The sequence below is a fragment of the Terrapene carolina genome, unplaced genomic scaffold (assembly GCF_002925995.2).
Source record: "Terrapene carolina triunguis isolate 2854851 unplaced genomic scaffold, T_m_triunguis-2.0 Scaffold69, whole genome shotgun sequence".
Lineage (NCBI taxonomy): Eukaryota > Metazoa > Chordata > Testudines > Emydidae > Terrapene > Terrapene triunguis.
This window is the reverse complement of record NW_020664420.1, coordinates 15,963,665-15,990,369: the sequence shown is the minus strand read 5'-3', so window position 1 is coordinate 15,990,369 and position 26,705 is coordinate 15,963,665. Positions and strand designations below refer to the sequence as shown.

Genomic DNA, 26,705 nt, shown 5'->3' with positions numbered 1-26,705 from the left:
ATGCGCTATTACAGACATGATTAATCAGTGTAGTTGGTAGGTATGCACAAACTTAATTGACCCCTGGTTGTGTTGTATGGGCACAACTCAACTGTGTATTAAAACTGGGTCAGATGAGTGTTACAGAAATGTTGTTTTTGTAGATAACATTGTGGTATCCAGCAGAGCTGAAGATGGCATGCATTGCTATCAAATACAGCGGAACCCCATTTATCTGATCTAATTGGGACCGGGGCACCATTGGATAATCAAAAACCTGGATATTCCAGAGAATGGGCAAAGAGCTTCAGCCCCCGGGGCAGCAGGGTTCAGGCCGTCAGCCCCGGCGTGGTTAATACAGAGAGACAGATAATGGAGACTCAGATAAAAAAGGTCTTACTGTACTTTTTTATTTTTATTTTTTTGAGACTTTGGTACTGCCAGCCAAGTTTATGGACTAGCAAGGCATAGGGACAGTAGAAAATTAATCTCTGCAGATAAACGTACTCGTGTCAGTATCTTGAATTGCTGTATGGAATTAGAGCTAGCTGATCTGATACAGCTACAACAGTTGTGGCTTCCTGCCCACAATGGGGAGAAACCACTGTAGATTGCACTGGTTCAACTGGACCTGAATGAAACACTTTCTCAGGTTTACAACCACTTGGTACAAAGAATGCTTTCAAAATGCCTGGTATAACTACTGTGTGTGGATTGAAGATGTACAGGGATTACAAATTACAGTGCTTCAAATGGTTGGTTGAAATGCTTTTTTTGACTAGTGCAGATAAGGACTTCAAAGGCTTGAAAATTTAAAAAAGTTATTTTCCTGCCAACTTTGTCTTCATTTAGCACAATTTTTCTCTCATTTAAGTGAAGCAGAAACTGGCACATTTACTTATCTGTGTGCCATTGTGGAAGAGAACATAAATCTGCACAATTGAAGAGTAATATTTTAGTTAACCGCTCACTGCAGAACCATAGGAGGAACTCTGATATGTTCTGGTGTCGTATTAAAATGTGATTTAAAAAAAAAATACATTGAGAGAGTGATCTTTCCATAGTTAAGATCACAACCAGATTCCTGTATTAGTCTTATTTTTAGCTTCCTATAACTTTGGCTAGCAAAATTTGTTTGACATGAAAATTGCCAGGTTCACTTTGAAGGCAAAGCTGAATTTTTCTACATGATTTGAAGAAATCAGTGTCACTGTTCATTTACAGGTCATTAAAATAATACCTTGATTTGAAATGTTGACTTGCCATATAATATTGAACTCAGAGGCACTTGTTCTAATACAAACTTTGAGCAGAGCAAATTAGCTCTTTAATATTTTGCCTGTTGAGACAGTTAAAAACATTTACCTTCTGCCTAGTAATTTTAAAATAAGTATTTAAAACTAGTTAGCAGACTTCTACTAAAAGTCACAGAAGGTGGTGAAACAAGGCTTCCAAGGTAGGTTGTGGAATCCCCATTAATGGAGGTTTTTAAGAACAGGTTAAGCAAACAACTGTCAGGGATTTTCTAGGTTTACTTGATCCTGCCTCAGCGCAGGGGGCTGGGCTTCATGACTTGTCAAGGTTCCTTATAGCCTACATTTCTATGATTCTATAAGATGAGTAAATCCAGGATAGTTAGCAGTGTTTCTGGTGAGGGTTGTGTGAGTGGGAGGAATAGTACCATGTAATACTACTCTGACTTGTTCACTGTGATCTGATTTGAATTAAAAAAAATTGTTATAATGATGACAAACACTTATTCTCTTCCACTTTGAGTTAACTGCTTCGTGATAAATCAGCCTTTTATGTGAATGTTTCTATTATCATGTGGGGTCTTTGCTGTGAATTCGAATATGATCAGTGCTTCTGTCTGAATGCCATCAAAAGCCCAATTAGTGTGGCAGGTTTAAAATGTACAGAATGTTTTTTTTTGTTTGTTTTGTTTAAATACTCTCCTTGGTGACTGTATTCATAGCACTGCAATCTGTGCTCCTTGAAACATAGTGCTACTTGACATTTGGGTCAACTACATTCTGTCTGAATCTTTCATCAAGGACTAATAAAAAAAGATGAGAACTTAGGCGGTCTCACGATTTTAATGTCTTCTAACCCTCTAGAGGGAGCATAGTTATTGTTTGTTAAGACTGCAATCTTTTGAGCAGTCTTTCAAGATCACTTGATTGAAAACTGTTACATGGTTAATTGCTTAACTCCTGCGCAGGAGTGTAGTCATGTATGTTTTTGGATTATTGCAGAAGTGGGGAAGTTTTTAGATCTGTAGGGATTACTGTGGTAATAGTGAAACTAACTTCAACTGATCCAACAGTTCATTTAAAAAAAGAAATCAAAGTTCCTAAATGACAACTCTCTATAAAACACTAGGACTTAAAAGCAAGGAAATAAATAATTATGAACCTCATGAATCTTAAACTGCCCACATCATAAACACATTTTTATCAAATATAAGGAAAAGCATATTTCATTGTGGCACAACGTTAACTCTGGTCAGTGGGTTTTTGTTTCATTTCAATTTCTAATTTTTCTTTCAAAGGATGCTGTTCAGTGGGAAATACTAGTAGGAAGTGCCAGTAGAGAGCCTGAGACATAATCCCTTGTATCAGAGGCCTGGTATGAAGCAGGCCCTGCTCACAGAATCTGGCAAGAACAGGGTTTATGTCTCAGGCTCTCTTCCTACTACAGTGCTATTCTGATCAGGCCAGTAATCCATCTAGTCTAGTATCCTGCTTCTGACAGTGGCCAGGACCAGATGTTTCAAAGTCCATAGTGGACAAGTTAAGGAATAGTCTATCCATAAAAGAAGCTTCTTTCTAGCTCCCATTAGTTAGTGGTTGGCATATGCTCTTCAGCATAAGTTCTTTTTTTTTTAATTGTATAAAGCTGTTTGTTTCATCTACTACAGTGGTGGGCAACCTGCAGCCCGCGGGCCACACGTGGCCCATCAGGGTAAGCCACTGGTGGGACGCTAGACTGTTTGTTTACATTTGCACAGACGCCTGCAGCTCCCAGCGGCCACAGTTCACCATTCCCACAGCTCCCATTGGCTGGGAACAGTGAACTGCGGCCACTGGGAGCTGCAGGCAGCTGTGCAAATGTAAACAAACGGTCTGGCAGCCCGCCAGTGGCTTACCCTGACGGGCCGCAGGTTGCCTACCACTGATCTAACAGCTGTGGATTTTGTCAATATTTCTATAATATAAATATTCCTTTTTGAATCTTACTGAACCCTTGGTATTACTGACACTTTGCAGCAATGAGTTCCACAGGTGCTTAATGCTCTGTTTATCTTTATATATAAAAACACTTTACTTTGTCATTTTTAATAGTTTGATCAGTTGACAGAATTTTTGTTAAACTGTTCATAATTACTGTGAGAATAATGTATATTTAATTTGATTAAAAACTACATATTCAACATTAATGCATAGCAAAATCATGAATGCACGCATGCACTCATTTTAGCTTCGTATAACTACACATCGACATATTTGATTTGAGAGCGATATAAAATCTCGTGCTTCATGGTTTAATAAAATCTTTTTGGGGGGTTAGCATGAAACTTTCATGATTATCAGATTATCTCATATCTGCCTATTGGGGAGTTTCTTGCACCTTCCTTTAAAACATCTGGTGCTTGCCAGTGCTGAAGACAGGATGCTGGACCAGATGGACCATGGGTGTGATCCAATATGACTTTTCCTATATTCCTTTGATTTTGATTTTCTTCTAAAGAGTTTGGTTTTGTCCTATATTTTAACTTTACTTATGAAAAATAGTATTATGGCAGTGTTGACTACTCTATAGTTAAAATTGAAGTTAGCTTCCCATCATAAGCTAGAATTTCAACCCCCCTCCCAAACTTTGGAAATGCATTCTTCTTTGCCTTCAAAATAAATACCAGTTAAAAATTAGTTTGGCTTGAAAATGGCCTACATTTGGTATTATCTTGAACTACTGTAAGTCAAACGCTTTAGACATATGTGGCTTTCAAATTGACACTATTCCTTTAAGTGACATTAAAGTCACGACAAAAACTCAAGCAATGAGATGCACAGTTAGGAAGATTTCTTGGGTCATCTCTTCCATTTCTCCTGTCTATGCAGGACTTTTTCCTAAGCAGAATAGTATAAAGATCACAGAAACCTAAGATAATACTTTAGACTTGCTTTAGTTCATCCTTAAATTGCTATCTTGTGGCATGTATAAATACTATTTTACAATAGGCTTCAAAAATACTTAGCCAGTTGTATTCAAAACAGGAAACGAATGACTAGAAAAATAGCTAATTATGATAGAATTGGTTTGGAAAACTACTTTATTCAATGTACTCCTCTCACGCAGAATAAAGTGTTACATATAATTAGGGGCCTACCAGATTAATGGCTATGGAAATTGTGGCATGGACCGTGAAATCTGGTGTTTGTATACTTTTTACCCTAGGGTAAAAGTATACAAAGGTACACAACGTTTCTCAAACTGGGGGCCCCAACCCAAAAGGGCATCACAAGTCTACTGTAGGGGGGTTTTGCAGTATTGCCCCCTTACTTCTGCGCTGCCTTCAGAGCTGGGCGCTTGGCCAGCAGCTGCCGTTCTCTGGGCTGTTCAGCGCTGAAGGCAGAGCAGAGAGTGGCAGCTGCTGGCTAAGTGCCTAGCTCTGAAGGCAGCACCTTTGCTAGCAGCAGTGGAGAAGTAAGGGTGGCAGTATCATACCATGCCACTTTACTTCTGCGTTGCTGCTGGTGGTGGCACTGCCTACAGAGCTGGGCACCTGACCAGCAGCCGCTACTCTCCAGCTTCCCAGCTGTGAAGGCAGCGCAGAGGTAAGAGTGGCAATGTAGCAATATACAATGGGCTTGCAACCTCTTTTTGGGTCGGGACCCCCAGTTTGAGAAGCACTGCAGAGAAATCACACATTTATTGCGGGTTGGTCACGGCATAAATAGCAAATTTCGCAGATGTATTACATGGCTATTTATGCCGTGACCAACTTGCAAAAAATGTGATTTCTCTGCGTTTTAAGTAGATCCCTTCATATGATATGGGATTGCTTATTGATTATTATGCTATTTACATTAATAGCAGTCTGAAAGCCAGTATTAAGCATTTCATCAGGGCCTTTCTACTTATGAATGTAAATGTAATGTTAGCATTGCTCAGGAAACACAAATGATTCTATTCAACCAGTAGAGTGTCTAAATTAGACTACAACTTAAACTTTGAGGTCTGAAAAATTAATTACAAAAATAATTTCTATATACTGCTTGTGCATATGTTTAACACAGCACACTGAAGATAACTAAAAAGCTGTCATTTACTGCAATATTTGTTTTAATTTTCTAATGTTTCACCACTTTTCAGAGATAGACATTGAGAAACCAATTAAATAAATCTGGGGTAGGTTTTCTTCCAGATTTTCTGTATAGAGTGGTGGGTGAAAAGCTAATTTTTCTAGGTTTGCAATGGTAGGGAGATGAAAATTGACCTTTGTCTGAAATTCTAAGAAATTTAAAATTTATTTATTTAATTTAAATTCTAAGATTTGACTAGAGAAGACAGCAAGCCTTTCTGTTTTCGGGTCAGATGAAAAACTTTTGCTTAAAGTTGTCTTTCCTTCTGCAGGGTTACACATCTTTTTGGAATGATTGTATCTCCTCTGGGTTGCGTGGCTGCATGTTAATTGAATTGGCATTGAGAGGACGTCTTCAACTGGAGGCATGTGGAATGAGGCGCAAAAGTCTATTAACAAGAAAGGTAAGAGGAAGAGGCAAACAAAATCTTATTTTTTCTGTATTGTTCTAAGCAATTGGCTAGGTGTAAATTACAATTTGAATAATGAAAAAAAATCTTTTTGTGTATTTAGATATGTTACCCAATCATGGTTAGGGCCCAAATGTGCTAAGGGCTCTACAGTATACTGATTATGCTGTCAAGTATCAGGGGGTAGCCGTGTTAGTCTGTATCTACAAAAACAACAAGGAGTCTGGTGGCACCTTAAAGACTAACAGATTTATTTGGGCATAAGCTTTCGTGGGTAAAAACCTCACTTCTTCAGATGATTATGCTGTGTGTATATGCTTCAGCACCATCACTACTCTGAAGAACTTTTAAATGGAGTTAATGAATTGATGTGCATAACTTGAAAAAATTGAAGCATCTGGGCCCCAATTTAGTAAAATACTTAAGTATGTGCCTAATGTAGCACATGATCAGTCTCACAGAAGTCAATGGGACTACTCATATACTCTGAGTTGGGCATGTGCTTATGTACCTTATTGAATCAGGGCCCTACTTAAGCTAAAAATCTGAGTCAGTCTTTAATCCATCACTTTTGCACCTGGATTTTGCAGGTTTTAAATTAAAGTAACTCTTTGTGGCGATTCCTACAATACTTAGGGATTATTAATCATAGCGGCGCTAATGGATGTTTATAAAATCAAGTTATTGAAAAATGGTTAAATGTTGCCTTTTTACCATAAAATAAATTTACTTTTGTGGGCAGACTGCCCTGTCAGCGTTATCTTTTGGTCAACTTCTTTTTTTAAAGCAGAGTTTGAAAACTTTCCAAGCCTCCTCCCAACCTCCTCTACTTCTGAAGAATTGGACCTCTGTTCAGGCAGACAGATCTAACTACTGTTAAGTCTAGTCCAGCAGTATTCAGCCTTAATTTGTTTGCACAGAATCTTTCCCCCCTTCAAAGCCTCATACAGTTTCTTTGGTTTGTCAGACATTCAAGAATGTTTCTTAAAGGCTATATTTATTCTGGATCCTCATACCAATACTGTTTTTCTTCCTAGAATTTTGTTAACTGCTTTTAATGAGCGTCTAAAAGATGTATTATGTGAAATTATATGGATATGTGCACATGTGCAATCAGGAATAAAAAACCAAATAGCCATTTTGCATTTTATTTTGTTATTCGTGTATTTAAAAAAAAATAAAAAAATAAAAGAGAACTTGGAGTTAAAAGATGTTTCAGTCTTAGGTACTTTGTTTTTCTGGTGTTTGTTGCCGTTGAAAGAATACTTCTTTAGTCTCTATAGTCCCATCTTTCCATATATGAAAGACTTAACCTAAAATGGATGAAAAGGTTATGTGGTGCTTAAGGAATAGCATAGCTAAAAGCCCTAAATGCTCATATTTAAAATGTTCATTCTTTCACATCTCATACTTACAGGGGCACTTTCAAGGTTCATTTGCTTAGAATTTGACCTACTTTTTGTTTGAAAAGCCATGCATTCTTTATTCCATCAGAGTGGAGTGTGCATGCTTTTTACTAAAACAAATGCTAAAATATCAGCAACCGCATAATAAAAAGCGCACAAGAACATCTTGAAGAAAGTAATTTATTTTGAGCTTCAAAGAGAGACTTAAATACTGTGGCAAAAATATTTAAACCATGAGGCCTATTGAAATGGAGGGGCTAGTGGATTCAGTTTATCCATCTGATTTTGAAACGTAACAGATTAAAATCTGTGAAGTTTTGAGGATCACCCAGACCAGTAAGGGATTCTGTCACTGCCTGCCTTGTAATTTTGGGTGCCTTAATGCTATGCTGCTATGGCTCACTGTTGTGACACCAGTAGCCAGCCCACAAGCCTAAAAGTTTCACCCTGGCTTCCACCAGTATAGTGACTCTTTGCAGGGTAACCCCAGCAGCCTTCCAGTCCTGAGTCTCTCCAAACACGTCTGCCCACAGTTCTGAACTACCAGACATTTGGACTTTCCCCCTCTGGTTCATCATTCCCAAAGGTGTGAAAACAGCCCCATGTCATCAGCTTACTTTGGCACATGCACTCCACACAGTTTGCACAAGAGACCTGCTTGGGGTAAAAAATAAACAAAAACATTTATTTAATAGAAAAATCACAGATTCAAAGATGAAATAGTAAGGGAAAGCAAACGCATATAAATTACACAAAATAAACATAAAGATGCAACTTTAGGCTTTACATTTCTATGTTAGATAAATTCATTTTTCTAATACCAGTTATCTATTGCCTCTGAACGGTTTCCCAGCATGCCCCCGAGTCCTAAGGGGGGATCCAGCATACACAGACACTGCCCCACCTTCAAGACTGTCCGTGAGTTCTGGATAGCCTTCTCTTCAACCTTTTCTCTTTTAAGTGTTTGCAGGTTTTTTTCCTCTGACTATGATGGTTCATGGTGGGGGGAAATTCCCTCTTAACTGTAATTGTCCATCACTTGTCTTTTCCTGGGTTGTACCATGGATCGTTACTTGTGTCTGACTTTGGGTAAACATCTGGCTGGGGAGGAGTACCTCTCTTCTTTCAGGTGTATTTGAAATTGTAGTACAGGTTGAGCATAGAATGCTATGTATATAAATGTATAGATTCACAACCACAGTCTGTATACATATCTCATAATAACCATCAAGTTCAGAACATTACAAGCTTTCATAAAAGACCTTACTCAACATATTTTTATGTACAATAACATTGTATACAAACAGTTGATTCAGTTGATTCCTCTTTGGGGTTCAGACCACCTCTTCTCCCCTGGGGGTGCCTGAAATCTGATTGTCAGCCACACAAGTTAAATATTGGTTGACTTCATTCTTCTGAAGACTTCATTGACTTCTTCTGAGCAAAAGTAATTTTCTTTATGGACATATTGAGACCCTCTAATATGTTTATAATCTTTTTCATTATAAATGTCAAAGGTCTTATCTTTCCATTCTCCTGACAAAGTTCGCATTCACTCCATGTGATGGGGGTTCAAAATGGTGTTATATTTAGGCAGGTTTTCTCAGCCCAGACCACTTCTATCCAATCAAATCCCCAGATGGTTGTCATTCTGCGTCAATGTACTTGTGGTTCCCCTGGCATCATGTGGCCACAGAACTGCTTAACCTTGCGTATCAGGAATCAAATATCTGCTGCCAGCCTCATTTCCGATATTCATGTTACTGCTCCCAAGACAGTTTGTTGAATCAGGAATTATATATGGCAACACCCTCCCTCTTGGGCCCACCAATATTTCTCATGCTGTTGCAGACAAGTAAATATAGAGCTGATAGGTCTGAGCTGAGAGTAACTGGATGTTCAAGTAGGTTTTAAGACATCCCCTTCCTACACGTGATCAACAGAGACCAATCCATAATCCACTAGTGAGAGACTTTCAAGTGACTTCCTTGGGCATTGGAGTAGGTCCGAGGAAAGCGCGCACATGTTCAGGTCAGGCAGTCCTTTGGAATTAGGAAAGGAGAATAACTGAGCAAAATAAATTATAGAAGAGTGTGCTGCTCAGTGCATGGCAGGGGGAGGTAGATTGTAGTATACACTTTAAATCAGAGGTCCCCAGACTGGCGGACATGCTCCCCTAGAGGGGCACGGAGGAATGTGGCAGGAGGTACGGCTGGGGCCCAGGCCAGCCCCCCACCCCCCTGGCTCCACTCCTGGCCACGGCCCTGGCTGCTGGCTGCAGCTGCCAGCCCTGCACCCAGGCCCCTCTCATCTGCCGGCCCCACGGCTGCTGGCCCGGGGCCCTGGCTCCCAGCCTCGGCCCATGGCCGGGGCTCTGAACCCGCCCCCAGCTGTGGCCCCAGCCTTGGCCCCGTTACCCCTGTCCGTGGCTTCTCCCACGTGGCCCTGCTCCTGGCCCTGGCTGGGGCGGCGGGGGGGGGAGGGGGCAGACGGGTACAGGGGGAGGGATGTGACCCTGAAAAGTTTGGGGACCATTTGCTTTAAATAATTATATTTACATTAAAAATTACTGATCTGTAAGTGGGGAGCATACATAACTGGTTGTTATGGAAACTGTATGCTTTATGTTCTGTCTTTAGTAATCATGGTTTGCTGTGCTCCCAAAAAGTGTGGTACTTTTTATCACAAGCCTCTTCCATTTATTCTTCTACATAATGTCCGAAAACAAAAACGATTTGAAAGCAAAATGCAACTGTCAAATGTTAAGCAAGAGCATAAAACAGACTTAAATGCTAAATTTGGAGATAAATACTGCAAAATCTAACATGCAAATTCATGGACTCTGCTAAACTTAAGGATGTCAGCAACAGAATGATAGTTATCATTATTGGCAAGTCTCATGATTTTATTGCGAGTCTTTTCATATGTTGGTGTTTCATCTAAAGCCCCACATCTTGGAGACAACTGTTTATGTAAGAATCAGCTTTCATTTAAAAAAAATAGGTTTCTTATCCCAATTGTGGAGAAAAAGTTGAAAATGTGTCCCAGCTGCACCCTGAAAGGTCAGAAACCAAAAGGCAAGTAAAAAGAACCCAATTTTGTTATAATTTAAAAAAAAAAAAAAAAAAAAATTGGGGGAGGAGGGGAAGACGACTCATAATTTTTGAATATTTAGGATTGGCAGCATTGAGTCAGACACCCATAAACAAGTGGATTACCAGACTGTGAGGTCCATACAGTGAAGAACTTGCTTAAAGAGGAGAAGTTTCATATTTAGTACCACTCAACTCCAAAGCAGCACTGCTGCATTGTGGAAAATCAGCAGTCGAACTTCCATATAACAGAAGTATGCATACTCAGCTTCAGGATATGAGACGTAACCAATAGATGGCCAACATTAGTTGGACTAGGTTCCTATCAGAGTTACAGAAAGACACATTTGGCAAGAAAGTTAGTGGCCATTACCTTTGAAAATCAGGGCCTTAATCTCTCTAGGCCTTAGTTCACCAGACTAAAATAGATTTCTCCCTTGTGGGCACTTGGTGCTATGATTGATTTCCCAAGATCATTTCCCCATTTAACAGTGTGGAAAAGGCAGGGTGGTCCTGACCTCCAGGTTGAAAACCTAAGTCAAATTCAGTCCCTAAAAAGAGGCATTTAGAGCAGGCCAGTGATGGTCTGTGAAGTGTTCTGCAAGGGCAGAGACACATTCAGAGGATCTACAGAAGAGAGAAGAAAAAGAGGGTGATTGGGATTGCCCAGCTGCTTGCCTCCTGTAACAGTGCACTTTGTAATCCAATTAACTTCCCCTTGAGTGGAAAACTGGAGAGTAAGAAACAGTTACAAGCAGGTCCCAGTATAGCAGGGAGACAAAGGAAAATAACGATGGGAAACTGGCTGCAGGTAATTGGCAAATTACATGATAAAATACTCCATTTTGAGGCATAATGGAAAAATACCTGATTCCATGGCCACAGAATAACAGAGTCCATAGAGCTTTGATTGAGATGAATGGAGCAATTTACATTTCATAGAGCTGCTAATTCAGGCTGGCGCTGCTGTATTGGTTTATGTTCGGTTCACCTTTTTGAGGATATCTCCGCAACTGTAAGTACTAGCAAAAAACTTCTTTTTAAATAAGAAAACAACCTCTCTGAAACCCGTTTACATCTCTTCAGGGAGTTACGATCCACAGGGTGAGAAGGCACAACTGCAAACAATCCCAATGTGACGGAAAGATAGGAAGAATAGTAAGAGGCCATTATGGCTCCATCAGGGCTCTTTAATGACCTGAAAATAAAAACAAGAATCCTACAAATAGTAGGAAACACGGACATATTGCTAATGATGAATACAAAATAATAGCACAAGGACATAGGAACAAAATCAGAAAGGCTAAGGCACAAAATGAGTTACACCTGACAAAGGACATAAAAGTCAATAAGAAGAGCTTCTTTAAATACATTAGGAGCAAGAGAAAGATGAAGGAAAGTGTAGGTCCTCTAGTTAGCAGACCAGCAAGGGGAAGGAACACAAGCCAAAATAAGGAAAGAACAGGTTAAAAAATATTTAAATAAGTTAGATATGTTCAAGTTGGCACGGTCTGATGAAATTCATCCTAGGGTCCTTAAGGAACTAGCTGAAGCAATGTTAGGACCATCAACATTTGTCTTTGAGAACCCTAGAGGACTGGTGAGGTCCCAGAAGGTTGGAGATTGGAAACATAGTACCTACCTTTAAAAGGGGAACAAAGAGGTTATAGACCAATAGACCAGGGAGTTATAGACCAATCAGCGTAACTTGATGTCTGGAAAGATACTGGAATAAATTATTAAAAAATCAGTTTGTAAGCACATTGAGAATGATAGGGTGATGACAAATCCATGTTGGTTGTTACTTAAGAACAAATCATCCCAAACCAGCCTAATTTCCTTCTTTGACAGGGATGCTGGCATAGTGGATCGGAGGGAGCTGTAGATGTGATACCTTGATTTTTAGTAAGACTTTTGACACAGTTTCACATGACGTTCTCATAAGCAAACTAGGGAAATATGGTCTAGATGAAATTAGTATAAACTGAGTGCAAAACTGGTTGGTTAAAAGACCATACACAGATAGTTAGCAGTAGTTCACTGTCAAACTGAGAGGACATCTCTAGTGGTGTCCTGCAAGGTCTGGCCTGGGTCTGGTACTATTCAATATTTTCATTAATTACTTGGATAATGGAGTGGAGAGTATGCTTATAAAACTTGCAGATGACATCAAGCTGGGAGGGGGTTGTTGCTTCCCCTTTGGAAGACAGCAGTAGAATACAAAATTACCTTGACAAATTGGAGAATTGATCTGATTTCAAGAAGATGAAATTCAATAAAAATAAGTGTGTAAAGTACTACAAAGAAAGAAGGAAGGAAAAATGAGACGCACAACTACAAAATGGGGAATAACTGATGAGGCAGTAGTACTGCTGAAAAGGGTTATAACGGATCTCAAATTGAGGGCGATTAAACAATGTGGTAGACTTACAACAGAGGCTAATATTATTCTGGGGTGTATTAACAGGAGTGTCATATGTAAGACATGGGAGTAATTGTCCCACTCTACTCGGCATTAATGAGGCCTCAGCTGCAGTACTGTGTCCAGTTCTGGGTGCCACATTTCACGACAGATGTGGACAAATTGGAGAGAGTCCGGAGGAGAGCAACTAAAATAAGTTTTAGAAAACCTGACCTATGAGGAAAGGTTTAAAAAATCTGGCTGTGTTTAGCCTTGAAAAAAGAAGGAGGGGGGACCTGATTAGTCTTTAGATATGTGAAGGGCTGTTATAAAAAGGATAGTGATTGATCGTTCACCGTGTCCACTGAAAGTAGGACAAGAACCAATCAACTTAATATGTAGCCAGGGAGATTTAGGGTTGATATTAAAAACTCTCTGTCTATAAGGGTAGTTAAGCACTGTAATAGGCTTGCAAGGGAAGTTGTAGAATCCTTTAAGAACAGGTTAGACAGACACCTGTCAGGGTGGTCTAGATAATCCTGTCTTAGTGCAGGGAGCTGGACTAGACAACCCCTCAAGGTTCCTGCTAGCCCTACATTTCTCTGAGTCTATGAAATATAGCTGTTATGATAACCACAAAAAGTAGTAGTAAACTATGGCCCCTCTTTGTTCTTGTGATTTAGAATGTCATATAGATCTGTTCTTCCCACTTTGGCTGGGGATTAGATATGATGGATGCCTTGCCTATTAGAAATACAAACCTATGCATTTTGTGCCACAAACTAAGGAATTGTCTATTAATGCAAATCAAACCACCACATATCACTTGAATGTCTTTGGGCATTTGGTCCTATCAGACTAATTTATTAGTTTTATGCCATCTGCTTCTGAACATTATTTTCTTTGTTGTATGGCTTCATCACACTGTTTACAGTGCTGAAATTCAGATTTTCATGTTACTGCCCCAATGATAGATAACTGCATGGCAGATCTTCGCTTTTTAAAAAGTGGTTCTCAGTTTTGCTGCTGTAGCAATACTCATAGAGTTTGAGGGCAGCAGGGGCCACCAGATCATCTAGTCTGACCTCCTGTCTATCACAGGCCGCCAACATGCTAAATCCAACAATCCAGACACTTGGGGTTGTCCCCTTCTACATCAGTAAGTGGAAATTGAAAACATTGGATTTTGAATATCAGTCCCTATATCAAATGTGCTTGCTAGAACAGAGTGATTTAGTTGTTTCTAGAATGTTGAAGTCCCCCCAATATTCAGTCTTGATAGCGAATCACATCTAGAGGAAACTTGCGTTTACCAGTCACCTGATAGCACCCTCCTCCAGAAGGTTCTAATTTTACCAATGTCATGGATTCCATGATTTTTGGGAGGAGGGCTAATTTAATATTCGTGCTATGACAGATTTTTTTTTATAGGTAGGTAGTATGATGGTAGACAGGGCTCTATATGAGCATAGGATTGGGATCCAGCTGCTTTTATCCTAAATTCCATGTACGCTGCGCAGCTGGGTGGCCTGTCCCTGTACCCCGTCTCCAGAGTGCAGGGAGGACAGGGACATGACAGGGCTCAGGACACAGGGAGCTTGCTGGAAACTGCTGCTGTGTCTGAACTTGCTGATCTACTTAAAAGGGCAGCATACTTAAAGTGGGTTCAGCATACTTAAAGGGCCAATGCGTGTCTGTCTGTCTGTGTCTCTCACTCTGTGTGTCTGTCATACTCACCTCCTCCCAACACATAATTGTGTTGTTGTTGTTACTTCTTTCAAAGTGTGTTATTTTAATTGTTTGACTGGTCTGTGCATTTCATAATTTTTATTTCTCTCTCGCTTAAATTTAATTCTTTTAGTGAGTTCTAAAATGCCTAACCTGTCCTGGCTGGAGTAATTATCCCTATGGTAACTTTTTAAAAATATATATTATATCTAGGTTTTTGGTTTCTACTGGTGGTGCACATCTGCACAGTACCTCAATATGGTGCATATAACAAAATTCATTCCGCACATGGATGGAAAAAAATAGAGGGAACACTGCTCTTGTGTTGTAATTCCAGATTTGACTCTCTTTTGGGCCTTAGACAAAAAAAACTTCCTGATTTCCCTGGAGTTCTGTGAGGATTGGTTTAGTTTTAAAGCACTTTGAAAATGAAAACTTTTGTGTAAGTGTTACAGATATTGAATAAATGACTGGATTTTCTTCAAGAATGCCACTGATACTGTTGAGGCCCCAAGAAACCTGCATTTGAGAATGGGTCTCAGTTAAAATAATATCTAATTTCACTGTTGCATGGAATTGTTGCTATTGTTTAAATATACTAAAAATCGGTAATGCAATTCTTCTGCATTATGTCTTTAATGTAGGATATGAAATGAGAATTGTGCTGCATATATTTGCATGCAGATAACTTTTTTTTTTTTTTAAGTAAATAAAAATCATGTCACCAGATGTCAACTGCTGAGCAGCAGCTTGCTATTTACAACAGAAAGATCATAACATTGTTATGGAAGAGAGTGAATTGCAGCTAGTGGGAGACCACAAAGAAATTTTGATGAATAGTTACCTGCTGAAATGTCAATTCTAAAAATTGAAATGTAGTAAAGTTAACCAATAAAGGTTACTTTGGATGGTTCAGTAAGTCTGACTAATAAAACTTAATCAGAGATTCTCTTTACATAATGATTAAGTTTCAAAGTTGGGAACAGTATTTGTAAAGTCTGTCTATAAATGACTCTACTTGATAATTACACAGTACTTACTTTTCACAGTTAAATTCTTGGCGGCCTTAATTTTTTGTACAGCAGAAGTACAAACTGTAAGTCACCAGGTATGGTAAAATGAGGTTTTAACTAAAGCTGCCCTGCAGGTTCTTCAGAGAGAAAGAGGAAATTGGTGGTGGTTTTTAAATTGGGTTTAAATTGTTTCAAACAGGATGTTCCTGATCAAGATGTAATGTGCACTGTTGAGAACTGCAGATCAAATGTAATAGTGTTGTGTGGTATTAAGGGGTATTTTCCCAGTTTTTATCCTAGATGTTTAACGTGTATAAAATGAGATGAAAATACAGGAGGATGACGTGTAATGCATTCTTTTACTTGCTGTCAGGTGATCTGCAAGTCAGATGCTCCCACAGGGGATGTTCTACTTGATGAAGCTCTGAAGCACATTAAGGAAACCCAGCCTCCTGAAACAGTACAAAACTGGATTGAACTGCTTAGTGGTAAGATGTCAACATAGAATTTTTAAATATTTTAAAAAATAATTCTCGTTAACTGTCATCACTGGATTAGAGGAAATATTGTAAGCTTCTTGGGGAAGTGCCTGATCCTTGGTGTGTTGCAGCACTTATCAAAATGAGGCCAGTTGGATAATACAAGTAACTGCTGGTATTGGCTTAACTAGATAGAAGGGATCCAGATGTAAAATTTGGGGATACTAATTGCCTGGCACATCAGATTTTGAGGGATATTAAGCCAAAATATTTGGGAACACCACATCTCCTCTGTTGAGAAATAACAGTTGAATCCACAATAACACAAGCCTTCCTCTCCAAGTTATAAGAGCCTTTTCCCTCTTATCTGGAAGAAGGGATCGCTTCAGTTCAGGTTACATCCTTATAGTTTATTGTTCATGTCCTCCAAAGATCTTGCCTACATCCTCCAGTGAAGAAATGGAAGTGAGGAATTGATATTTCAAATTTAAAACAAGGACATAATTAAATTGGAGATTTTATAAATCAAAACAAGCCCACAACTTCCTTTACTTTTGTTTCAGAATTCACCATTCAGAGAAACTTATAAAATATTTTGAAATTTGACTAATCAGAATAGTCAGTTCTAATCTCTTCAGAATGAAGGATGCAAGATCACTTATTGGGGCACAATTGCCTTGATACAGTTCCACAAATAGGTTTTAAGAGATGGAATGCAAATTAGATTATACCATTACTGAAGAAAATGTTAACTGCAAGTACACTTAAATCCATAAAAAGAACAGGAGTACTTGTGGCACCTTAGAGACTAACAAATTTGTTAGTCTCTAAGGTGCCACAAGTACTCCTGTTCTTTTTGTGGATACAGACTAACACGGCTGCTACTCTGAAACTTAAATCCATGACAGTTGTTCTCCACATAGTGCATCAATTGCACTGAAATGAAAAGGGAATTCTACCACTGAATGATGATCATCTTGTTTTATGCAGTGCCTTTCCATCTCAGTGTAGCAAGACTCATTACAAAGTTGTTTGTCTGAAGGATGCATTAATTTAAATCAAAATGATTTAAATTGCCAGTTTCAGTCATGATTTAAATCAGCAAGCAGGAAACCTCGATTTTAATCATTTGTTTTTAATCTTGTTTCACCTTTGTACTTTTTAGGAATTTTCCTAAAAAATGGTTCATTCTCATTGGTTGGTATAACCATTGAAATGTGTTAATTTGCAAACATTAAATAGCCTTTATGCTAAATATGGTACTAATTTTTGCTAACAAGGGGATACGCTATCTATACTCGTTTATTTAAGCAGTTATATAACTTAAGTATACATTTATTTGGATTGTTAATTTTTACATTATTTATGTTAGAAAATGGTGAATGATACATTTCGTATTTGCTAGATGATATTTTACTCAGGATTTGTCAAGCTGTATTTGGATGGAAATTAGAATGCAATTAAAAATATGCAAAAACCTGTTTTAAAATTGTTTTATATTAGTAAAATAAAACTATTTTGTGTTGTAAACTTATTTTTTCCCTTGTGTATACAAGAACATGTTTTGCATTTTAAACTAATTTATTAAACAAAGAAAGTATTAACTGTAGTTAGTGAATTGACTGTTTCTGGTCACCATGTGCCAGATGTTCAAAAATATTTATGTGCCTAAAAATGCAGATGGATGCCTAATGGGATTTTCAGAAGTAACTAGGTGTCCAACTCACATTAAAAGAAGATGAAATCAACATGAAACCTGCTTAGACACTGTTTAAAAATCCCACTGGCATCTGTTTGCATTATTAGGGGTCTGTTTTTAAAAATCTGGCCCCATAACCTTTAAGTTTTTAGAATTGGTGGATCTCACCTCCCACCTCCTTGATTTTATTCATTGACTAGGAAAGGAACATAACTATACTGGGTCAGGCCAATGGTCCATCTCGCCCAGTATTCTATCTTGTGACAGTGGCTGGTGCAAGATGCTTCAGAGGGAATGAACAGAACAGGGCAATTATCAAGTGATCCATTCCCTGTCATCCAGCCCCACTTTCTGTTAGTCAGAGTTTTAGGGACACCCAGAGTATGTGGTTGCGTCCTTGATCATCTTGGCTAATAGCCATTGATGGACTTATCCTCTATGAACTTATCTAATTCTTTTTTGAACCCAATTATACTTTTGGCCTTCACAGCATCCCCTGGCAATGAATTCTACAGGTTGACTGTGCGTTGTGTGAAGAATTGCTTCCTTATGTTTGTTTTAAACCTACTGCATATCAACTTTATTTGGTGACTCCTCGTTCGCGTGTTATGTGAATGGGTAAATAACACTTCCCTATTCACTTTCTTTACTCTATTCATGATTTTATAAACCTGTATCAGATCCCCCCCCCTTAGTGGTCTCTTTTCCAAGCTTGAACAGTCCCAGTGTTTTTAATCTCTCCTGATATGGAAGCTGCTTCATACTTCATACTGTACTTTTTCCAATTCTAATCTATCATTTTAGAAATGAAGCAACCAGAACTGCACTCAGTATTCAAGGTGTGGGTGTACATTGGATTTATATAGTGCCATTATGATATTTCTTGTTTTATTATCTATCCCATTCCTAATGGTCTCTAAAATTCTGTTCATGTTTTTGACTGCCGTTACACATTGAGCAGATGTTTTCAGAGAACTATCCACAATGACTCCAAGATCTCTTTCCTGGATGGTAACAGCTAATTTAGACCCAGCACCATTTTGTATGTATAGTTGGGATTATGTTTTCCAACATGCATTACTTTGCACTTATTAACATTGAATTTAATCTGCTGTTTTGTCACCCAGTTTTGAGAGATCCTTTGTAACTCTTCATAGTCAGTTTTGGACTTACCTATCTTGAGTGATGTTATTATCATCTACAGACTTCGCCACCTTACTGTTTACCCCATTTTCCAGATCATTTATGAATATGTTGAACAGCACTGGTCCCAGTACAGATCCTCGGGGAATCCCGCTGCTTACCTCTCTCCATTGTGAAAACTGATCATTTATTCCTACCCTTTGTTTCTTGTCTTTTAACCAGTTACTGATCCATGAGTGGAATTTCCCTCTTATCCCATGACTGCTTACTTTGCGTAAGAGCCTTTGGTGAGGGACCTTGTCAAAGACTTTCTGAAAGTCCAGCCAAGTACAGTATATCCAGTGGATCACCCTTGTCCACATGCTTATTGACACCATCAAAGAATTCTGATAGGTTGGTGAGGCATGATTTCCCTTTACAAAAGCCATGTTGACTCTCCCCAAACATATTGTATTCATCTATGTGTCTGATAATTCTGTTCTTTACTATAGTTTCATCCAATTTGTGTTGTACTGAAGTTAGGCTTACTGACCTGTAATTGCCAGACTTGCCCCTGGAGCCTTTTTAAAAAGTTGGCATTACATTAGCTATCCTCCAGTCATCTGCTACAGAGGGTGATTTAAATGATAGGTTACATACTACAGTTAATTGTTCTACAATTTCATATCTGAGTTCCTTTGGAACTCAAGTGAATATCATTTGTTCTGGGTATTTATTACTGTTTAACTTACCAGTTTGCGCCAAAATCTCCTCTATTGACACTTCATTCTGGAACAGTTCCTCAGATTTGTTACCTAAAAAGAATGGCTCATGTGTGAAAATCTCCCTCACATCCTCTGCAGTGAAGACCCATGCAAAGAATTCGTTTAGCTTCTCTGCCAGGGCCTTGTCTTCCTTGAGTGCTCCTTTAGCACATTGATCGTCCAGTGGCCATATTGATTGTTTGGCAGGCTTTCTGCTTCTGGTATATTTACATTTTTTTGCTGTTTTTCTTTCTGTCTTTCTTTCTGTCTTTTGCTAGTTGTTTTTCAAATTTGGTTTTGGCCTGTCTAATTATACTTTTACACTTGACTTTCCAGAGTTTATGCTTCTTTCTATTTTCCTCTGTAAGATTTGACTTCCGATTTTTAAAGGATATCTTTTTGCCTCTCACTGCCTCTTTTACTTTGTTTAGTCACAATGGCAGTTTTTTCGTTGAGCCTCTATTGTGTTGTTTTTAAATCGTTTCCATGCAGCTTGCAGACATTTTACTCTTGTGACTGTTCCGTTTAATTTCCATTTAACTAGGTTCCTCATATTGTGTAGTTTCCCTTTTTGAAGTTAAATGCTACTGTGGTGGATTTCTTTCCTCCCTCCTCCTCCTCCCCCCAGAAAGATGTTAAATTTAATTACATTATGGCTGCTTTTACTAAGCAGGTCAGCTCTATTCACCTCTTGAACCAGATCCTGTGTGCCACTTAGGACTAAAAAAGCTTTCTTGCTTTTTCAACTCCAAACTGGTTTCTCAATTTTGAATGAAATAGTCCACATGAAGAAAATATTCTCTTTGCACCAGCTGCTAGCAAACTGAAACCAAAAGTAATTAAGGCAAAAGGTTCTCTGCTCAGCAGAAACTAAAAGTACTTACATTTGTAAAAATATAAATGCCAGCATTTGCTCCATTATAAAGACTGAAAATAATATAGATACTTAATGCAGTACATAACGTTGTGACGTATTTATAAAACTTGAGTTGACTTCAAATATGATTTTCCCCCTGATTCTATATATAAATTAAAAAATCAGCACCCTCCAACTCATTAAAATTTGAGGAGGGTTCATTGATGAAGCATATTTTATTTAAATTATTTGACTAGAATATAGTAAAATTATGCCTTAACATAAATTTCATAATTTCAATTTAATTTTAAACAAGTTTATGTTAAACAAAGAAAAATGTATCTGATTTTTTTAAATCATCTCTTTTTATCCACCCTGTTTGTCTCCGTTACTTCACCCAGAATGGAAATGAAATGCAGCTACTCTTACATGGATTGTAGCTGTTGTTGAACCACTACAGAACAATGCTATGTAGTTTAGAAAAGAAAGTGAAGAAAACTACTGTGTTCAATGGAAACTATAACATGACTTCAGGACAGGCAGAATGAAGTTAGAGGGCTAAAATCAGTGTTCCCTTGAGATTTCCCCCTCCCTTCTGTATAGCACAAATAACTCAGATCAGTATTTAAATTAGAGTGGAGTCTCATTCCCTCCCTTCCTTCCTTCCTTCCTTCCCTCTTCACTGATTCACCTTTTCTCCCACTTCATTTCATACTTCACATTCATTATCACGATCCCTCCTCTCTCTTTTTTCACTGTGCATGAATTAATGGGAGAGGGAAAGAAAGGAGAAGAGGGGAAAGAACAGTTTTGTGATTTAATAGGAATTCTGGTTAACAGTCCCCTAATCCTGCAAATATTTCTACAGCTTGTAAAGAAATTTACTTTTCTTATCCAAAATACCTCATTCATATTAGCACACTGCCTGTTTCCCCATGCTGAGCGTACTAGGCCAGTCCTGATTCAAAGGTCATGTAATGTGTCACCAACACCCTAGGTTTTCCTTTAAGGTCTCATCCATATTTTGACCTGGTTTGACCCTTCTGAGCTTTGAGCTCTGAGGAGATCACAGCCGAAGGTGGATATGCCTGAAAGCTAGATCAATCTTCTTTATTTATACTCTGTTATTTGGTGGTTGGTTTGGGGGTAGGATTTGGGAATCCTTGGTTTAGAGAACTGCTTTTTGAAGAATAATACTTGGATTTTTAAATAGACTTCACAACAACACACAGTTTTTGTTTTTTAGTATTTTGGCTGAAGACTTTTCCTGGGGAAAAGCCACTCGTATCTTAAATTAGTGCAGTATAATGTAAGTGAGAGAGAAAGGAAGATTCTATTTAAGAAGGTTGCTTACGTGACCTCTTCCAGAGTCATCATGGAAGTGCAAATTGGGCCATTTTAAGGCAACGTTTTTCAAGCAGGCGTGGTTCCTAAGGTGATCCCTACGGAAAGCAGCCTACAGAACATGCAAACTTGTGTCAGAACATCCACTGTTTCTGAAAATACAACCACCACGTCTAAATCTCTAGTAGTGCAGTTCCACGTAGTTGGACACAAGGTGTCACCAAACTACTCATTTTATTAGCACCAACGATCTACATCTGAGTAGTACAAACACCTAAAAAAGAAAGGAAACAATTAGCTAATATTCCCTACTTACTTTCTCTTACTGTGATCCATTATTTAGGCACAGTTTCAGGACCCACCGGAGGAAACCACGTTGAATCAGGCAGGGCTGGTAGAGAGCCCTGTGTCGTTCACTAGGCAATAATGTGCATGCTGAAGGAGTCATACGTTCACAGGATCTTTGAGTCACACTACAAAACTTTACAGTCAGTTTTTGATTACATTTCTAACTTATTATATATACATGTGCAGCACACCCTGTGTTTCCTTGAAATGTTCTGAAGGAATTACACCCGCTACAATTTAAACATTTTTATTGTATATATGCAAAATGGCATTTTCAAAGGCCTGTAACTTGCCAAATCGGAACATTTGTCATGTACGAAAGCCCTTATGAAGAAGAGCCATCTCCATGCCAAATTTTTAACTTTCATCTCCTTGCTGGCTTTTCAAAAAGATATTTTTTTTTATATGAGGGAAACTTTTTTGTTTGTATGTTTTTGGGTCTTATCTTTTCTTTCTTAAAAAATTCATCTTCAACAGACTAGGCATCTAAAATTTCAGCCCACAAGATAAAAGCTTAAGCAGGTTACGAGTGACTAAAAACAAGAGTTAAATTGAAATGTTTGTCAATCTTAGCTAAGCAGTATCCATTGCTGTAATACTCTGCACTTATTTACATGGTTTTACCCAAAATATTTAAGGTTAAGTAAAATACTTTTTAAAATTTTGTTCTTCTCCTTTAACAATGTGTTTGGAAATGCCTTTCCTTATTTCATGTAAACATCATAGCTTTCTTCAGGCATTACAAGAAGACGTATAGTAGAGGGTGGATGGTCACCTTTATCTCAGATTTGTCTATAAAAAGGAAATGAGTATAAAACTAACCAGATAAAGCAATTAGATCGATATCTAGGATAAGAATCAGCATTAGCACAACTTTGTGGCAGAAAGAATGGCAATGGCTGAAAACGACAGTTTCCCAGCCTTTTCAAGTGGCAGTGCTGGAAATGGACAACTGGGAAAGATTGGAGAGACATTTTCTTCACTAAGAATTATTTTTATTCATCGTTTTCCTCTGTTTCTTCTCCACTTTCCCTGGTTTTGTTACATACATAAGTGATGACAAATATATAGTAGTAACAAAGTCATCACTTAGCTTGCATCTCACCTTCAACAGAGTGCAAACAAACCAGCTACATGTTTTATGTAAGTTTGAGTGCCCTGAAGTTGTTCAGGGAGGCACTCTTACGTTCCACTTGTCTAAGCCTATATCTGCTGGCCAGAGGTTAGAAGAGAGCTGCCAGTAGTATGGCATCTTTCTGCACTAAGTCATTATATTAATTGAAGCCTTTATTTCTGCACTACAAAAAAAGTAAACACTTGTCCTTGTTAATAGTCAAGGTAGGAGCTAAACCTTGATTAACTGATTTTTTTGTTTCTTTTTTAGGTGAGACATGGAATCCATTAAAATTGCACTACCAGTTACGAAATGTGCGTGAACGATTAGCTAAAAACCTAGTGGAAAAAGGTGTATTGACGACAGAGAAACAGAACTTCCTTCTTTTTGACATGACTACCCACCCTCTCACCAACAACAATATAAAACAGCGTCTCATCAAGAAAGTTCAAGAAGCAGTTCTTGACAAATGGGTGAATGACCCTCACCGCATGGACAAGCGCTTGCTGGCTCTCATTTACTTAGCCCATGCTTCAGATGTTCTTGAGAACGCTTTTGCTCCCCTACTGGATGAGCAGTATGATTTAGCCACAAAGAGAGTGCGGCAGCTTCTGGATTTAGACCCTGAAGTTGAATGTCTGAAGGCCAACACAAATGAGGTCCTCTGGGCTGTTGTAGCTGCCTTCACAAAATAACTGCGATCAGATTGAAGTGTTCTTCTCTCTTCTTTATGTAAAGCAGTTGTTTCTCTTCTATTGACTATTCATGTTTTCTGTAATTTGTACCTTCTCACATGATGAATCAGCTCTTGTTTCACAGGAATGATAGGTGGTGTATTCCCTCTCCCTTTGTGTATCTGTATACGGATTCTGCTAGTACAAGAGACTTTCCTGTTTAAAAAAAGTTTTGCTGCCATATTGGCATTCCGTTCCCTATTAAATTACAGTTACCTGAAATTCTTAGTTTAGTCCATTTTTCACTCTTTGGTTGCTGGAATGGTTTAACTTGGAAAGCACCTCAAGAAAGAAATGTGCATGCACTGTTGGATCACCAAGTCTCGGGTTGATGCAGATGTGTACACGCATCAGTAGCATTCTGCCGTGCCGTTCATACAAAAGTCACAAAAAGGCCTTTTAAATCACCAAAGTTAAATATTGAAGTGTCTGTCAGGACATTTTATATATAGACATTGGTTCAAATGTGCTTAACAAAATTATTTTAAAATTAGAATATCCATTAAACATCTCCGCAAATAGTTAATGTAAAATGCCCCATAAGTTTTACCTCTCATGTAAATCTCTTGTGTACTTAACATTTTGTTATATTACAACTCTGAATTACGAGGCTAGTGTAGACAGGTCCAGTTGTTTCACAAAGCAGTTTGGGATGGGATACATTCCATTATATTCTGTATATAGTTTGAATTGTATATTAACAGCCCCCCATCTTTGTATTTTGCAAGATTTAATTAGTTGTACACCTGTGCCCCTTACTTGCTTTCAGCCATTGCCATTGGACGGAAAGATGGGCCTCTTATAAAGAGTGTGAACTCTGTGTGTTCCCAATGTCTATGGAGTTGTACCATCCAGGTACAACTCAGCCTAAGCATCGCCTTTTATACTGTTTGTTGTATGGAAAGGAGACCGGTTGCCGTCATTGTTTATATTATTTCTGTATGGAAGAGGCTTGTGACCAGTACAGTTCTTGAGTGCAGTTTTTAATTTTGTTTGTACACAAGTTAATGTTTGTCTCTTAAATGTCATAATCTACTTACACTTAAAAAAATCAAATGTCAAACCTAGGAGGTCTTGCATGTAAATTGTTAGCAAGTAATGACTACAGTTCAGATGACTAAGATTTCTGTAATGGGAAGCTCTACTATGTTCATTATTTTATATACAATTATGTTCATTAGCACAATGTAAAAAATATAAACTTTGGCTTTTTAAAGTTTATTACCTCTTTACCACTGCTTGTTATCTGCCACTGGTTTCACAGTGTAAATATTATGCATTGAGCAAATTACACTTTTTTTTCCTCATAACATGCATACTAATAGTGGGGCTTACAGGTGTTTAGAAACTTTTTGGTTAACATTCAGAGCAAAAATACTAAGTGGTGTATAACTGTAGAGTTGAAGTTTAAGGGATCCCTAATCTGTATACTAGCTTTTTACCTACAGTAAATAAACGATGATCTTGAAAGTGCCTGAAACAGAGCAAGCATGTCATTTGTGTTTTGTGTTAACTAGAAAAATCTTATTTTGAGTTGAAAGTTTTAGTTGATATCCCTTTTATTGGAAGGAGATTGTTTTTACATTGTGAATGAAATACTGAATTGTTACTGCCAGTGTTAGTGTCTCATGTGTCCTACAGATTTGGGTGACTGGTACAAGACAATCTAAAGCTGGGTAATAGAGTGCAGTTGTCACTGGTAGACATCTCAAGGTGGAAGAGCACTACTTTTCAGCCTAGCCTTAACTGGGCCCCCAGTTTTACACCCACAGTTTACTTTTGATCACTGATGTTGTAGCTTATTTTCAGATACAATCAGGTAATTAAATCTAAATGACCTCAATTCACTGCATTTATAATTTGTAGGAAACTAATTGAGCCTGTGTTTCAGAATACAGCCCTAAATGTTTAATAGCACTTGCAGCTTGTAAGTGCTGTTATTTAGAGAATTCTATAGTATTTAAAGCATACGGTAAGATGTTTCAAACTCAAAATGTCCTGCACAGGTCAGTGTAACCAAAACAAAACTGATGTAAATACATACTTTTAAAGATACTTGAAGGAGATTTATACACAGTGGGCAAGGTTGGGAGAGAGCATGCATTTAAAAATCACACGTCTGTCATCTTGTAAGATCACTGTAAGTGAGAAACAAAATTTACTCTTTCAGTTTTTTTGCATTAATTGACAACACTTTGTCCATAGTCAGTTTCACTGTCTCTGTTCTCTCCTTTTCTCCCCCTGCCCTCCCCCACCCAAAACATTCAGTCAATTTCCTCTGTATTTCTTATAGGGAAAAAAAGCGATTGCAAAACCACAAGAATAGCAGGAGTATTCAGGAACCAAGTGTAGTGCCTAAAACTATTTCATCAGTTTTCCAAAAATAAGGAAGGTTTCAGGTTGACAATGTCCCTTTAAATATCTTTTCTAGCATCACATCTTCATTCTGTGACTGTTTCCTTGCACTTGTTTTGCTCTCCTGCCCTAATACGGAAGTAAAGCCCATTTTTCTCTTGTAGAAAGAAGTGTAATGATGTGTCCATACACAAGGCAACCGGTAAGGTGATAATGAAAAATTGCTCAGCTGCATTTTATCTTCCTGTCTCATCCATATGCTTTAGGAATACCTCTGTGAAATGTCTGATACAATCAAGTCCTAGGGATTTTCCCAAATCTGAGCTTTAATGAAGATAAGGTGCTGCATTACAGGACGGGCTTTTCAAACATTCTTGCCTTCACCACTGTTTCAGAAAGATTTCTAGTTGGGGAAATTTAAAATACTCACCATGCTAAAAGAGATCACGTAGCTATTCTAGATAGCTTCTTACACTGCTCTCATCTTACACTAGCG

The 26,705-nt window shown here is 38.2% G+C and overlaps 1 protein-coding gene across 3 annotated transcripts in view; it reads left to right on the top strand.

Moving 5' to 3' along the window:
* The window catches only part of GOLPH3 (golgi phosphoprotein 3), a 48,958-nt gene extending 23,631 nt beyond the window's left edge, over nt 1-25,327 (top strand). For all 3 annotated transcript variants that reach the window (XM_026649037.2, XM_026649036.2, XM_024203076.3), the window contains exons 2-4: nt 5,617-5,748; nt 15,768-15,882; nt 23,391-25,327. In XM_026649037.2, coding sequence (XP_026504822.1) covers nt 5,617-5,748; nt 15,768-15,882; nt 23,391-23,815 — 672 coding nt within the window. In that variant the 3' untranslated portion in view covers nt 23,816-25,327. The remainder of the gene's footprint in view (nt 1-5,616; nt 5,749-15,767; nt 15,883-23,390) is intronic.
* The last annotated feature ends 1,378 nt before the right edge of the window (nt 25,328-26,705 follow it).